General features: G+C 36.3%; 2 protein-coding genes across 2 annotated transcripts; both read left to right on the top strand.

Moving 5' to 3' along the window:
• Nucleotides 1-167: 167 nt before the first annotated feature.
• LOC114523921 lies at nt 168-5,227 on the top strand. The gene is made up of 10 exons (XM_028544983.1): nt 168-194; nt 301-543; nt 843-1,056; nt 1,158-1,459; nt 1,613-1,762; nt 1,913-2,238; nt 2,517-2,930; nt 3,169-3,909; nt 4,117-4,393; nt 4,748-5,227. Exons 1-10 carry the CDS (start codon nt 168-170, stop codon nt 5,225-5,227), a joined length of 3,174 nt encoding a protein of 1,057 aa, XP_028400784.1.
• A 1,088-nt stretch (nt 5,228-6,315) lies between these two features.
• LOC114524107 lies at nt 6,316-16,051 on the top strand. The gene is given in 17 exon segments (XM_028545224.1): nt 6,316-6,445; nt 7,300-7,485; nt 8,002-8,199; nt 8,358-8,441; nt 8,650-8,730; nt 8,808-8,899; nt 9,064-9,124; nt 9,286-9,525; nt 9,636-9,849; nt 10,194-10,513; nt 10,733-10,882; nt 11,230-11,555; nt 11,671-12,084; nt 13,028-13,098; nt 13,101-13,770; nt 14,055-14,334; nt 14,909-16,051. Coding segments are annotated over 16 exon segments (3,759 nt in total). The 5' UTR covers nt 6,316-6,445; nt 7,300-7,329; the 3' UTR covers nt 15,311-16,051.
• The last annotated feature ends 1,408 nt before the right edge of the window (nt 16,052-17,459 follow it).

Genomic DNA, 17,459 nt, shown 5'->3' with positions numbered 1-17,459 from the left:
TGTTCTTATTTAAATCAGATCAACTTTACAGGTCATCCCAAAAGATCAACGACCCTCAACCAACGTGTATGAAACATTGCAGGCCACCCAGGCAGGTTATCACAGTGTATCACAGGTGATGTAACGACATTTTCTTTACTATACTTATGGCAAAATATATACCAGGCATGAAGAAAGGCAAATGGTATTCCTGGGTTATGAAATGAAAACGTTACGAAACCAGTATTGCACGTCATATCAAATAGATAAAAATGATTCCACAAGATGGCATAATACGAAGTGAATTTCTGTTTTTTTTAGAAATATGAACAGCCAAGTTCCCAAGTGAAAAAGGCGTTTTACGGCCAGAAAATAACGTCAGAGAAGAAGCCCAAAAAGAACGTCGGGGATATAGAAGACGTTTTCGAAATGGTTGAATTATTTAAACTGCTTCATATCAAACACGACCGTAAAAAATTGGATCTTGAAGAAATGCTTAAGACAGTGAAAAAAGAATTAAAAGAACAAAGTTCCTGCAGCGGAAAATATTCAAATGGGACTACGGTGACTATTTTTCCAAATTTCTGTATAGTTATTATCCGAAGGGGGCTATGATCTTTTGCTTTTTATATACACCCGGCTGTGTTTATATTTTATATATGTCGCATCTTGAAGGCCAATATCATGTCTATACTACACGGATATTAACTAATTTTAGTTTTATGAAAAAAAACGGGTGGTAATTAGTTAATTGTACATTACTACCCCTAAAATGAATTGTTATTATACACGCAGTAAATATGAATACATCCCTCGAAATTTTCGTTCCCTCAACATCTTTTCACTGCATTTCATGTTCAAAGGGATATAGGGTGATTGCAAAAGCTAAAGCTGAAGATATGTTGAAACGAGAAAAACTGGAGAAATTATATTTTGAAGTTCAAGATTGTGTGAAAAAATTGGATGATTACGCATTTGAGGTTCTAGACGTCTATTATGGCGACCAAGGTTTTTTGAAAGCTTTGGAGGAACAAAAAAAGAGCCTAACGAAGACTGAATATAAAGTGCTGATTGCAGGTAGTGAACGTCATACATTGTGTGCTAACAACAACATAAGGTCCTGGAATAAATATAGTTTGTACTCAAATGATTTAATAAATACTCATTACAATTTTTAGGTGAAAGTAGTGCTGGAAAAAGTAGTTTATTGAATCTTATTCTTGGTGAAGAGCTTCTTGCACACCATGTTCTGAGTTCCACCTCGACGATATGCGAGCTGAAGTTTGGAGAACCAAAACTGATCGTTCACTATAAAAGTGATAAAGAAACGACGCGTCGCTTGCCTGCAATATACGAATTAGACAAAAATGAAGATTATTATAATCAAATCGCCCCTTTTGTGCAGATGTTGTCAAAGGAGCGAGAAAAAGGATCAGAATATGGAAGAGTAGAATTATTTTGGCCGCATGAATTGCTTGAGGTGATCTTGTATATAAAGGTTTCTCGAAGCTAGAACTTCAACCGATATTAAAATTTTTTCGGCGGCTATATTGAAAGCTTAACCCATGCAGTCAATTAAATTTTTTTTGCCATCGTACTATAAAATGTTGTATTCATTTTCCAATATTTTCAGGAAGGAGTTGTTATAATTGATAGTCCAGGTCTCGGTGAATCTGATGAAATGGACAAGGTTTTGATGAAATACCTTCCAAATGCTTTCGCTTTTATTTACGTTCTTGACACTTCCCGTGCAGGAGGAATTCAAAAAGACATGAAAGAAAAGGTAAATAGAAAATTGCAATACATATATAAAATTAATACTAAACTTCACTATAAAAAATTAAAGTCTGCAAATCAAATTTGGCTACCCTGCAAGATGTGCTAACAGGTGGCTACCAGTTGAAGTATACTTCTCGGTTATTGAATATTGTAGTTGATGGACATCTTAAAAGTGGTACAGTCTTCTAATAAAGCCGTTGAAACCCTTCAAAATTTAGCGGAATGTTCGCTTTTTGTCTGCAATAAATGGGATTTGGTAAAAGAGGATGAAAGGCCAGCAGTGAAGAAACATGTCACTGCAAAGCTCAGCGAATGTTGGGAAGATACAAACTTGAATCATCAAATGGTGTACATGTCAATAACAGACGCCATCAAAGCACAGGAATATGGCGGAGTCACAGAGGAATTTAATCATTTACTTCATCAAATAAAGTCGATGGTATTAAAGACAATAAATATAAGACTGTACAGTCATTGGCAGTAAGTATCATCATACTGTTTCGACAAAAACGTTCACCAAAAATCTGCAAAATATGATATTTGAATGCTCTTTTTCACTGTTACATGTTGGTTTTTAATCAAGATTTTTGTTGCTAAGCAACACAATTAGTATGCGCGTAAGAAGAATTTGAACTTTGACAATTTGAAATAAAAACATACCTCTGCCAATGTTTTCTTCTTCCATCGTAGAACTTGAAAAAGCCTTGACTGTACGCGACATGTTTTTAAAATATTTTTTCTAAAATATTTTTTCCCAGGTGGTTGTATGCAGTGCTGCACCACATTCATAGAGTAACCTACTTCTTTAACCAAGAGATACAATCAACCCATCAAGAAACTTGTGAACGGATGGCTTCGATCGAGGAACGCATTGAGAGAATTGAAAAGCAAGGACAAGAGGTGAGAAAGAGCATGGAAACAAGAGTGCAATACCAGACCAAAGTTCTCAACGGCAAACTGGTTGGATATGTCGATTCAACCGAATTCGAAGAGAAGCTTTGCACTTGGGACCGCTCTTCATCTCCACCGCCTGGAGTCGACTGGGAAACAACAAAAAGCAACGTGAAGAAAGCAATTGATTACAAATTTAAAGAATTGCTTATTCAGTGGGAGAAAAACAGTCATGTGTACGATGAAATTCACAGGAAGCTACTGGACGAATTTCTTACAAGGTTTGACCCATTGCGTAGATTTTATATTCCGAAGGTTCATGCATGTATCGTTTAAGTTTTCCCTTTAAGAAAAATGGCTAACAAAATGTTTCTTTTCCTAATTTAGCCATCAAATTAAATCTAACTTCAAAAACTGTCCAATATGATTGGTTTAAATTATTCTTATTTAAAATATAGCAAGTATAAGTGGATCTTTTAGAACCTTCTTTGACTATTGTATAATTATCTTTTGAAAAAGGTTGAATATTTTGGAGGAGGAACTTCAAGGTGTTGACAAGGCGATGCATAGTGTAGAAAGACAAACCGATTGTACGAAGAATAAAAGTAAAATTCCAACCGCAGCCAAAGTCCTCTTCGGAGCTACGAGCCCCCTTTGGATTCCATTCGGTGTGGCGGGCTTGGTATTTGGTATACCTGTTTTGGGAGCATTGGCGGTAAGACAGAAAGTTGATGAAAGAAGGAAGCTGGATGATTACAGAACAAATCCTTGTGACTACCTGCAAAAAAGATCACGAAAATACCTCGAGCGACTCCCAAAGCTACACGTGTTACAATATGCCCAACGACAGATGGAGCACACCAGAACGGTGCTATCAAAATATGCAGATCAACTCCCCATTCTGATAGAGGCTGATCGGAAACTGGTGAAGCAATTGACCAATGAAACCCGAAGCGATGACGATGTATTTAAACTCTATGATCCAATTCAGAAGCAAAGTGCAAGGATAATAGATTCTATTATACCCTTGGGAGTTGAACTTTGTCCAGCGACTGTGAATGCGAACGATCTTGACTGGAAAGAAGACAGCGTTACATGCCTCGGAGAGGGAGAGTTTTCCACTGTGTACAAAGGGAAGCTAAACGATGCTGGTGGAACAGAATCAGATATTTCTAAAATGGATGTGGCAGTGAAATTATTCACGCATCCATTTGATGCACCAAATACTAGATTCTTTCTGTACGAAGAAGTGCAAATTAGGTATGTGCATGTATGCATAATAATCTCTATAAATTGAACATTGTAAATTTTTATGCGGAATCCTCTCGCCTATTCAATACCGACGACGTATGGTCGACTGTCCACGACAGCTTGGAATGGGATATCTTCATACGTGCGTGTTCTTACCCAAACATTTCAACAAAGACAAAACGTAAAACTAATCAAATTGTTATACTTTTACTCTAGGGATTTGGAACATAAAAATGTTCTCAAGTACTTTGGGGCAGCCAGAATCACATCTCTCTCATCTAACATGTATCAGTTTATATTCGTGACGAAAGCCTGCCGAGAAAACCTCAGAAGTGTAATTTTCAGAAACCGAAATCTGACACCAGCGAAATCCGAAAACACCAAACTGGCAATTGGTAAATTCTTTAATTGGGCGATGGACATAGCGGATGGTCTCAACTACATTCACGAGAGAGGACTTATCCACAGGCATCTCAAGCTGGAAAATATTTTGGTTGGTACTCCCTTGTTGTAACTTTTAAGATAATAATGTACATTTATATGGTATTAATGAGGTGTTGGAAGAGTTTAAACTTTTAATTTCTAACTAAGTAATCAACTTAAGTTCGTAAATCCTAAAAATGTCCCCTTGAAAATGATTAGCAATCTCCATGAAAATTTGCTGAAGAGACAATACTTGTTCTTCAGGAAATACGTGCATATTGCCCTTGAATTTTATAAAGAGCTAACCGCGAAACGCTAGCAATATGCTTCCAAAAGACCTTCGGGCTCAGCTAAGCTATTTGGCAAAATACTGCATCGTGATTCACATATTCAATAAACAATATACGATCTTTGTTTTAAACAGGAAAATGAGGATGGAACAGCGATGATATCCGATATTGGAATCGTGGGACGATTTCTGGAAACAGATAAAAGCATAATTTACCTTGCACCTGAAGTGCTAAAAGTCCTCACGAATCGTACAAAAGAGTCAGATATTTATAGTTATGGTATTGTGTTGTGGGAGATGTGGTATGGTATGCCGGCGTTCACGGAACACATGCCAATCAAAAAAGCCCAATTCCAGAAAATGATAGCCAATGACATACGTCCAAAGGCAGATAACAAGAAGATCAGCATTCCAGCAATACATGATGTCATGAAGAACTGCTGGGCCACAGAAGCTGAAAAAAGATATTCCGCCAAAAAATGTTCTGGAAAGTTTCGAGAATTACAAAACGAGCCAAGTGAAACCGATGACACAACACATTCTAACGTTTATAACAGGATTTTCCTTAAATTTACCCTTAAAGTATTGCAGCTAGCACACTCAGAACATTACTGAAAACACATATTTGTGGAAAAAATATTTCGCATAGTAGCTTCACCTTTTCGAGATTCCTAAATTGTACATAACATTATCTGTAATTCGACTTTCCACGCATTTACACGCATTTAGGCAAATTCATACAAATAACTGTTACATAATTTGGAAACTCATTCACAGTACATGCATTTGAAATCTACATTTTTAGCAAGTTAGCAATTCCAGCTTAGAATAACCCCTGGACCCGAGCCTCTGAATTATTTACTATAATGTGCTTTGGTCTCCATAGTGAGTGTTTGTCACTGCACAATCAATTCTTTTAAAACTTTCAATGTGTTCCCACGATTATAATTAGGCTTATTATAACACTCGAACCTTTTTGAAGCTAAATTGTCTGTTTGAAATATAATGCTTCACTTCAAATCTTGTAAATTATATTGTAGTCTTTGATGTCTCGTTAAAAATTTTACCTGCATTCTTTAAAATAAGGCATTGAGAGCAAACATATTATAAACGGCATATGTGGTATTCCTTCCCTGCTGTTAAGTTATCCGCCTTTCATGCCGTAGTGACTCGGTTCGTTATTTTCACTACGGAAGCGAGTATGAGAAAGTTATAGTCAAGGTGTCATGTATAGTAATAAAACATATATTTTTGTTTGTATACAGTTCAAAGACAGGTTGAGTACTCAGCCAATAGCTCCGAATGTATACAAATTTCAAACTCAGCACAATCCGTAACAATCAATTTATGCAGTAATTATAAAATAAGTCAAGCTATCAGAATATCAGTTGACAGTTGTATTGATATTTATGGGATCTCACATTAAAATTTATATTTATGGGATCTCACATTAAATTCTCTGTCCGCTGATAAAGTTTATCGACTGCAAGTATACAATACGTTGTGTGGCTGTTGGGACCGCATGCATAGGTACAGGAATTAAGACTGAATCGGCATACTGTTTGAGAGCTGTGTTTTTTTACATCAGTAAAATATGCAAGAATTTTCAAAACAACATGACAAACTTAAACACTATTGTCTTTAATTGTTGTTGTTTCAAGTGTCGAGATATTAGACTGCAATTCTAAGTATTGATGGTTATAAATATATAGGCTATGTCCATCTATATATTATAGTATATGTGATTAGAGTTTTGTACGGACAGTACTGTACGTCTCGGGCGAAATTGTCTAGTGGAAATTGCGAGTCAGGTACGTTCTACAACACGAGAAGGTAAGTACTATAGCTACTCTAGGAATGAATGAAACATTCAAAGCGTGAAATATACATAACAATTTATGACTTCTTTTGCGATGAAAGTCATAACTCGTGAACGAATAATTCGCAGTGGCTCGCTTTTAATTTCGTCAGCATGAATATTTGAACTTCATGACTGCCGTGTCTTAGAATTAGAACTATAGAAATCTTCATATCGTATTAATATAGCTATTAATATTAGCTATATTGCCCATATATTATGATTAATGGTACATACAACATGCAGCAGTATAAATTATATTTAAGCAGCTTTGTTCATAAGAAAATATAGAGCTTTGGTGTAGTGAGTTATGCACGCATATAAAAGTCTGTCTATATATATGACTAAGAGATATTTATTTGGGTTATAATTTACTTCTACATTTATATTTGTTTGTTATTATATTTATCGTATTAAATTTAATCGCGCATTATTCTTTTAAGCGAAAACGGATTATCTATTAATTCGATCTTGGTGTCCATCAGGCACACCTTTCACTGCTAACCTTATACGTCTCAGAAAATAATATTAAATTCCTGTGTAAACAACAATTAAACGATTCATACAAAGTCATTTCGAAACATTCGCGAAGGTTTAGCGGAAGAGCAGCATAAACAATTGTAAAGGGAACTTAACAGCAGGGGACCGAATACCACATATTTTTTATAACCTCTGCTTCTTTGTTTTCTGTTTGAACACGCAAAATCGATCACGACACGTCTAAGAGTTAGACTTCCGTTAAAATTTATAACTTATAGCATAGACTATAATTTCAGAACAACGCGCAAAACCGTATATTCGACTGCTAACTAAAGTAAATTCTTTATAGCTGTTTTATTCAGTACGAAATATCGACAGTATGTCTTCGCCAGAAAACGAGGGGAATTGTGAACCGGCTACTATCATAAATCAGGATTCAACTGGAATAAAGGATAAAGAAATAATCACTATACTTTGTTCACCGAACGATGTAGCGCATGAAGAAGAAACAGAAAATGGTGAATCGATTCTTCAGGTAGATATCTTTACAAAAGAAAACTTAGAAAATTAAAATTCTTTATACTTATCAGAACACAATTATTGACTAGAAAATATGAAACAGTCCAACTCGAGATTTTTGGGGTAGATGTCTTCACAAAAATGAGAGGAAAATATCTTTATACTTATTCAAATCAAAATTATTGAATAGATAATATGAAACAGCCCAATGTTAGGTTCTACTAAAATACTCGAGAACTTATAAGGTTTGTCTCAGACGTCAAACTTTCTATATGCCAAATTTCGTGGATGCAAATTAGCTTAAACAAAAACCTTAGCTTATTAACATTAGGTATGGAACATGAAAAATCAAACTAAAACAAGCTTTTTTTAGAAGTGACAAATGACTTCCACAAATGTGCACAGGGAGGAAGCCACGTATTGCCCTAAAGTTTTTCTCAATCGAAAATCAAATTTTCCAACGTAAAATTTTATGTTTGAATGTTCTGTTCACTTTATTGACAAATAATGATTGTTTTCCTACAATATGTAGACCACAGAGCAACAAGATGAAAATACCGACGAAAGTGATAAAACCTCTGCAAAAATACCAGATGTGGCGTCGACTGATACCGAAAACAGTTTGGCCGAAGTCAGCTCGACCGAAGTCAGAACAAATGGGGACGAAGAACAATTGCCAAAAACAGATTCCAGATGTACATCATTGGAAATGAAACAGGTGGATGACCAGGTAAGATAAGTCTGATAAGACGTGAAGAAAAAAGTGGAAAAGGAAAAAAATACTGGTGCTACTAGTGGAAATAGAAAACTTGACATCGTCACCACCCTGCAGACCTGGTAAACCCAGTATCATTACCGCTATATTAATTTCAAATTTTTTTGTTAAAGGATAAAGTTATATGCGCAACATTTGAGAAAACAAATGGCAGAACCAAAGATTTTATGTTATATTCTGGAAGAAAAACTTGTAATGTAAGCTTTTAAGAAAAAAAATTATAAAAAAAAATATAAGTGACTTTATTGAATTCGTTAACAACTCTATTATGTGACGACCTGGAATATACCCACATTATATTTTACCTCTTCATAGACTCCAGGTTTAGCCAGCTTTATGGTATAATAATGCCACAGGATCAGTTGATAAAGGAATATACTCACATTATGTTTTACCTCTTCATAGACTCCAGGTTTACTCTTCCGAAATATTGATCCGAAAAGCCAGCTTTATGGTATAATAAGGCCACAGGATCAGTTAATAAAGGTACATGCTATGTTATTACTGTATTTCTCAGTCTGTGGTTTCATTGATTTTTGATGAGACGTCGGTTTCGTTACCAGGTCAATGATCAATATGTCAAAAACTCAGATATCCATTCAGTGAACCACCTCCTTGATAATCTATCTGGAAGTGTCACACTTGAAGTACAAAGGTACACAGCATTTGCATTTATAATTCCAATGCATGTCAAATGCATGTTGTTGATGCAAGAAAAAGTTGTTGTTGTTAAGCGCGGGCATGTGAACTATTGAAGGCAAGAAAAACAAAATATGTTGATGTAAATAACGAGGTCATATATTTGTTTAAACATCACAGGAAGAACTCAAAGCAAGTGTTGAAAGAAATTGATTCAAATGTTAAACCTTTTCCTGGAAAGGTAATATTTTTGTGATATTTAGGATGTGTGCAGTTGAAGTACTCACGCTACTTAAGCATACCTGGCTTCCGTCAAACGATGCACAACTGCTCATGCGCCGAAAGCATTAAAAACAAAGCGTGCATGGCCAATGTAAAATAATTATGTTTTGAAACACATAGAACATAGAAATGAAAACGAAAAGAGACAGCATACAGCGTATCCGAGCAAAAATAAAAAGCAAGATGCCAGAGAAGAGCATCGATGATGTAGACGATGTAATGGAAATGGCAGAGATATTCAAACTCCTAAAAATTGACTACGACCGAAGAAAATTGAATCTTGAAAAAATGAAGAAACAAGCAAAGGAAGTGTTAGAAGAACAAAGTTCTGGTAGTGGGAAATATTTAAAGGGCACAACGGTGATTTACATGAATTTGTTATATTATATATAGTTTACATTCTGAGAACTTGATTAAGTGAGTTTTAGATAGAAAATTTGCTACTAATGAACTTTATTTTCTTTTTCAAGGGATTCGGTGTAATAGCGAATGCTAAAGAGGACGATAATTTGAAAAGAAAAAAATTGAAACAAATGTATTTCGATGTTGCAACTTGTTTACAAGACTTGGATGAAGATGCGCTCGTCATAATGAATTCCTACTATTCTGGAGGAGGTGTTTTTGCTTCCTTAAGCGAACAGATAGGTCGTTTAGGAAAACGAGATTATAATCTTCTTATTGCAGGTGACCACGTGTAAACACTGGATGTATTACAGATTTATAGCTAATGTTTGTCATTTTATGAGTGCACTGCACCCCATCAAAGTTAAACTGCATGTTTATCTTTTTATGGCAGTGCAATTGCAATGCAAACATTCAATGTTGACAGGCTTTTCCTGATATAACTATATTAATGACAATGAAATCTATGACTATCCATTTGAGTGTACGCTACGTCCAATTTCACCCAATTCCTGTAAAAAAATTCTAAAAACGACTGCTCACTAAACAATCGTACGGCTTCACTGAGAATATCTATTTAGTCTCGAAAGTCCGTATTGAATTAGACCGTTTGCATTATATTGCAGGTGAAAGTAGTGCTGGGAAAAGCAGTTTGCTGAATCTTATCCTCGGAGAAGAGCTTCTTCCCCACCATGTTTTGTGCACCACTTCAGCAATATGCGAACTGAAATTTGGAAAAGAAAGAAAACTGGTCACTCACTATAAATACGACGATAACTGGCAACAGAGGCCTCCACCTAGAACTTTGTATTTGAAAACCAAGGAAGAATGTGGGGAAAGTTACCAAGAGCAAATCGCTCCATTTGTGTACTTGGAGCAAACTGAGCGTGAAAAAGGATCTAGCTGTGAAAAAGTCGAAATCTTCTGGCCGCATGAATTACTTGAGGTGAACTTTGTTTTTCCATTAGATAACCACTAGAATCAAAATAGTTAAGGCCTAATACACAGAAACAAAAGAGACGAACCCTTCAGAATGTTATGTGCTCTTTCTTTCGTAAAATTCTATCCACTTTTCATTTTTCAAATACGCTGCGCAAACGATTGACGTTAATGTTATATCAAAGTCCATTGACGAGTAAAAACTGCAATGAACTGTTTATTTTAGGAAGGTATTGTAATCATCGATACTCCAGGCCTGGGTGAATCCGACGTGATGGATAACGTGTTGATGAATTATCTTCCAAATGCTTTCGCATTTATTTACGTCATCGATGTGTCTCACGCTGGCGGAGTACAAAGGGATATAAAAGGAAAGGTAATGCACACAAACATGTTCACGGCATCAAAATTAGACATGTTAAAGCGAGTTTTAACCCCAAAAGTATGATAGCATGATTGCTTTAACATGATCTTCCAAATGTAAAAGCTCTGAGGACAGAGATACCGTTACAAAACTGAAAGTGATCGGTGTCTAAATTAGTTCAATTGTAGGTGGAAATCTGTGTTAAAGCTATAATAAGTCTTCATCTTACAAAGACAATTCAACACATGAAAAATGTGATGTTTTAAAGTTCCTATTACAAGATCCTCGTCCTCATACAAGATGGACTTCCCATATATGAGAATATTGCCGAATTCACGTGAGTTTTCTCCACTATCTAGCTAATGGAAATCTTAGAAAGATTACGTAAATTTGAAGGCCACAATGAGACGTTCAACCGTTTAGCTGAATGTTCACTTTTTGTCTGCAATAAATGGGACCAAGTTCAGGAAACTCAAAAAGCGGAAGTGAAGAAATACGTTTCCGACAAGCTGAGCGACTTCTGGCAAAATGAAAATTTGTATCATCAAATTGTATGCATTTCCACAACCCAAGCCATCAAAGTGCAACAATATGGCGGAGTCACAACAGAATTCAATCACTTACTTGAAAGCATTGAGAGGATGATCTTAAGGACAATAAATACCAGACTGTACAACCACTGGAAGTAAGAGATGTTATAGTTTGATTTTTATGTTTAAAAAATGTGTTTCCTATTCTTAGAATTCTTAGAATTATCTATTCTTGGAATATCTTCTCATAATTCTTATTCCATTTACCAGGTGGTTGGATTTGGCACTTCGGTACATCAACAGAGTTGCCAGCACTTTCAACCAAAAGATAATCTTCACTAGCCAAACAAATCGTCAACGAATGGACTCGATCGAAAGGCGTATGAAAAAAATCGCAGGTCACGAGCAATCTTTACAAGAAGATATAAAAGCGCGTATCGCCCAAAAAACCAAATATCTTGATTACAAACTGGAAGAATATATCTATTCGCCAGAGTTCCAGCAAACCTTCTGCGACTGGTCTAAATGTTCATATCCCCATATTGAAAATTCATGGGCCAAGACAAAAAGTAATATTGTAAAAGCTGTCCAATACAGATTTGAAGAATTGATGCTTGAATGGGAGCGAAAAAACCAAGTCTACTCAGATATTCATCGAGAAATTGTGGATGAATTTCTTGCAAGGTTGGTTAATTTTCGTATACAAAAAGAGGTACACCAACTTAAGCATGAACACTGTCTTGTATAATATATTGCTTCAGCGATTTGATCTTTACCCAGCGGGAAAGAGCAATTATTATTTGGCTTTCCAGCATCCTCGTTCCTAGGTTTTCTGCGTACTGCGTGGTAGTCCCAGTGAGCTCCACATATATCTGCAGTAAGAACTTAAGACTTCCGTGAGGCCAAAAAGTGAAGCCAAAGATGGCGGAGAGGATAGTAGTGTTGAAGCGTTTCGAAACAAAAAACGAAACAAGAAACTCAAAACATAAGGTGGAAATTTATGAAAATAACTCAAAATTAAACAAATCTGAAATGCGTAGTTGAATTTACGGCGAAAAAGGTATATTTACTCACTCGTACAGTCGGAAAATGGGGCACCCACATCGGGTAGATGCAGAGAAATAGATTCTCGGTAAAATGAATCAATTTTTTCCATTCTTGTGCTCTCAAAATGATGAAAAACACGAAAATCTGAGGGTTTCGGGAACGTCACTCCCGGTCAAAAACAATGAGAAATATTTGGCCGCGCGAGTTAGGGGACTGAAACTGACGTACTATAGCGCTTCAATTTCCGCTATCTTTGGCTTCACTTTTTGCACCCAAAGTTCTTACTCCAGATATATGTGGAGCTCACTGGGTAGTCTCGACACATGCAGTACGCGGAAAACCTGGAAACGCAACCGAATATCAGATTTTTTCGTTGTCTTAACATACGACAGGCATCCTTAGAAAGCTAAACAGTTAATGCTCTTGCAGCATGTGTATGAAATATTCTTGTTAAACGCAATATGTCATGCTCAATAACTTTATACACCCTGTATGTACTAGACGATGTAAAACATTGTACCACCTGCTGTAATTTTTCTCTGGTTGCACATCATCATATTTGAATTTGTTCTTAATGTAGGTTGAATGTGATCAAAGAGGAGCTTGAGTGTGCTGAAAAGGATTTGTATGAAACAAAACTTCATGATGAGATAATAAAAGTAAATTATTCACACCAGCCAGGCTTTTTGTCGGAGCAATATCTCCTCTTTGGGTTCCTGTCGGCGTAGCAGGTTTCATCATCGGTATTCCTGTCTTTGGAGCGTTCGCAATTCAATACAAAGTCTCTCAAAAACTTAAACTCGGCGAATATATAGAAAACCCGCGTGCTTATCTGGAGAGAAGATCCAACAAGTTCCTGAAATCCGTAAAAGAAGATGGGGTGCTTAAATACGCCGAAGAGCAGATGGCGAACACGGCAACCTTAATGAGAAAATATACAAGTGCAATTCCGAAGCTCCTTGAAGCCGATCGAAAAATGGTTTCCAAATTGTTGAGTGAAAGACGAAGCAAGGAAAAACTAACCGAACAGTATACTCCGATCATTCAGAGAAGCATGGAATTGAGAGAATATATCATACCAGCCCTGGGAATTGAACTTTACCCAGCAACAGTCGATGAATGTCACCTGGAATGGAAAAAGGACGAGGACTCGTGTCTTGGAGAAGGAAAGTTTTCCACGGTGTACAGTGGTAAGCTCAGAAATGGCGGAATAGATAGAGAACGAGATCCGAATAATGATTTGGAAGTTGCGGTGAAAGTATTCAAAAAGCCATTTGATAATCTAAATTCAAGATTTTACTTGTATGAAGAAGTGACGATTAGGTAGGTTTTATGAGACTTCTATTATGATAGAAGGGGACTCCTAATATCTATTCCAATGAAATTGAAGTGAAATCGGGCCAAAACGATGATACTAAAACAAAAATCATGGTGACAACCCAGCGCCTTTCTTACTCTCAACCTTTTATATGTAAGAGCGTTTTTACCCCTCAATACTATAAGTAAAGCATTGAAGTATTGACATAGAGAGGTAAACATTTTCTGTTAAATTAGCATGTTCACCTTAAACATATCCAATATGTTTGAGCTTTACACATTTGCTGCAGGTATTTAAAGCACGAAAATGTGGTCAACGTTTTTGGAACAGCGCAGGTGAATATTTCGCACTATGTTAATGATTACACGTTTATATTCGTGATGGAATTATGCAAGGAGAACCTCAGAAGTTTCATTCAAAAAGACGAGAGAAAAACGCCAGCAGAATCTTCGACAATCAACCAAGCAATTCAGACGTTTTTAAAATGGGCGAAAGAGATTGCAAGAGGGTTAAACTACATCCATGAGATAGGCCTCGTTCATAGACACTTAAAGCTGGAAAATATTTTGGTAAGTATGCTTCACTTGCCATCGGTTGAGTAGCTACAGTGATCACGAGTGTCGCATGATTAAGATTATTATTTCCCGTATTATACATCCTATCTCAAGAAGTCTCTAAAGACCTTCACTCCAATGGACCAAGTGTAGTAGACCAACTTAATATAAGGAAATAAATCACCACAGCTAAAAAGAGCCGGTATACTGAAATTGGTGTAATTGCCAAGTTTGGCTGCAAATGTCGAGTAGTTTCGCTATGCGAAGTACGCAATTTTTGTATACCTTTGCACACCTTTTACAATGCTTTGTATGTCCTTTTCGAAAACTCCCTTTTTGCCGCCTAAATCAAAAGTTCGTCTAGTATGGAAGTCCGTTAACTATTCTTTCACCAAATCCATCTTCTCATACCATAAGGTAATTCTAAAACGTACTCAATAGAAGACACAATGTTGGAGCATTCGACAAAATTTTCCAACGTACATATATGTACTATTATCATGAATGCTTCCCATATCTAATACACAAAATGACTTGGCACCAAGAAAAGAATACCTTCTAATATCAAACCTTTTATTCTGTCCCAAAGGTGGATGAACAGGGTACAGCAAAGATATCCGATATTGGGATTTTGGGCCAGCTTTCGGAAACTGAGGTAAGCATGCCTTATCTTGCACCTGAGGTACTGGAAGACCTCACGAATCGCACAAAACAAGCAGATATCTACAGCTATGGTATCATGTTGTGGGAGATGTGGTATGGCACCCAGGCGTTCAAAGAACTTATGCCCATCGACAAGGTGACGTTCAAAGAAAAAATAGCTGGTAATTATCGTCCAAAGGTCGATCACACAACGATCAACATCCCAGCAATACATGATGTCATGAAGAAGTGCTGGAAGACTGAGATAAAGGAAAGGTATTCTGCTAAAGAATGCTACGAGATATTTCAGGAATTAGTGGAAAAAAGAGTCAGCAAACTTTTAAGCTAAACCTCGTTCGATTCATCCGATTTAGAGTTGGTTCTCTGAAGACTGAATAGCTTAAAATTTATTACAAACTTTATTATTGTCAAAAGAAGCACTAACTAGAATGCGTATTCATTGTAGCATAGCTCTTACACGCTGAAGAATGCAGATATGTATCGGAAAGTAGAGAATTTGTTGATGAACGTAGTGAACATGAAGTATTTAGAGCTACACGTATACTGAAACATTGCATGCCACAATATTTATTTGATAGATCTTCACGGTGATACTGGTTGTTTCGTCTTAAGAATTTTTGGACGGAAATTGCACGTAGCGTACACTGTGTGGTTATACTTAATCAATTAATCATGGATGTAAAATATAGTTGAAATAGGTAATAGTATAAGTAAAAAAGGAAATAAGCATCGAAAACAGTTGAGAACAAGCAGAGGTAAAATTATCCGTAAAAATTTGCACTCTTTCTTACAACGTGTGAAATCAGTGACCCACGCAAAACTGTCTGGAGCATCACTAGTTAGCCATCGTAGCCGAGTGACAAAAAATTTTTCACAGCGCACTAGAGCCAAGTCTCCTTAAAAGCACGCCGCTATGAATGATATTTTGCTCAATAGACAATTTGGACACCCTTTAGGAAAGCTCGTCACTTGGCTATAGAGCCTCGCTTAGGACTGTAGGATTCGAGTAATCTTGTAAAAACCAATAAATACCTTTACTTTTATTACGCCTCTTACAGACGAGCAAGTTTTTTATGACAAGTTTTTATGCGACAATTTTTAATTGTTCGTTCGTACGCGGAACTTTGACAATTTTTTCTATGACAATTATACTAGTTCAAAATCAAGTATACTTATACGTATTTATGCAAGAATTTGACAACGCTGCGGGATATGACCATTATCTGTGGAAATTAGAGTTCGCTTCCAAGTATTGTATGATAAAATATTTACTGATCAAAAGTATACAAGAAGTGACATAAACTGCTTTGACAAGTGGTCTCAACTTTCTTATGGAAACTCTCAGTCAGGTACGTTCGACAAACCTTCCGAGGTAGATACAGCCCTTGCTGTGTTTAATAATACCAGAGTGAAGGATATTTCACGGTAGGTTTTCCTAATGAAACCACACATATTACGGGTCGGCGGTTCAAAGATAGATTTCGCACGATAGATTCGGGGCTCAAAAAACATCACAGAATTTTAGTATTGATGAAATAGCTACGTGGTATTGAAGTGCATTGTTGAAGCTACACCGACACAATCAGCTGAAGGAATCCTGTGATTTTAAATAAGAAAACTTTCTTAGAATCCGCGCAGTTGTGGATCGTAATTATCGTTCAGAAGCAAAGATGTATAAAGGATTCAATATTGATTCTTCTTAATGCTTTTTTACAGTCTACGGAATTATATATATTAAATTTAAGATTCTGTCATCTCTGATGCTGACACGCCTTTAATTGATATGACTTAATGTCACAGCTCTATTCGTTTCTTTTCATGTTGTCAATAGGTAGGCTACATTAACGTTGAACTAAAACTAGCCTTACACAAGACGTTTGCCTTGCAGAGGCGCCAAATGTCACAATAATGCAACCATGCAAACGTAGCTATTGAATGTAGACAGTGACATATCTATACACATGCGCTGGTCGCTGGACGTAATCGGCAGTACATCAATTTCTTGTGAACGTCAGGCAGAAGACGTTAACAGAAGAATTTACTAATTTTGCGAGATATTGATAAAAAAATGAGGATATACTGTTAAAGCTAATGTCGTGTTGATGTCTGCCACATAATTATATAATTTGAATATTATATCAACGTGCATCTGAGTCGGCCAATTTACCATAGTTGTGTATGAAATAACGTGGCTTAGAGTTGATAAACGAAGTTAATCGTGATTGTCATCCTGGCGTTTTAAAACTAGAAGATTTCATTACCGATATGTCGACAATTCAGTATCAACTACATTGTGATTTACATACAATATTAACATTGGGTGTAGAGTTTTAATAAGCGAGCAGAACAACCAGGGGGCGGTTGTATAAAACTGTTTAACTACATTGTGCATAGTTAAATCCTAGTTAACTTTGAAATACGGTTAAAAGTTTACTAGTGTTTTATACAGCTGGCCCCAGTTATTTAAATTGCAATAT

Source organism: Dendronephthya gigantea, unplaced genomic scaffold (genome assembly GCF_004324835.1).
Source record: "Dendronephthya gigantea isolate DGI-Jeju-01 unplaced genomic scaffold, DenGig_1.0 000029F, whole genome shotgun sequence".
Taxonomy (NCBI): Eukaryota; Metazoa; Cnidaria; class Anthozoa; order Malacalcyonacea; family Nephtheidae; genus Dendronephthya; species Dendronephthya gigantea.
This window is presented reverse-complemented; position numbering and strand designations above follow the sequence as displayed.

Coding starts and splice junctions, on each gene's coding strand:
- LOC114523921 (XM_028544983.1), top strand. CDS start 168: ATGAAGAAAGGCAAATGGTATTCCTGG. Junction 1,057..1,157: donor ATATAAAGTGCTGATTGCAG/GTAGTGAACGTC, acceptor TACAATTTTTAG/GTGAAAGTAGTGCTGGAAAA. Junction 1,763..1,912: donor AAAAAGACATGAAAGAAAAG/GTAAATAGAAAA, acceptor TGAATATTGTAG/TTGATGGACATCTTAAAAGT.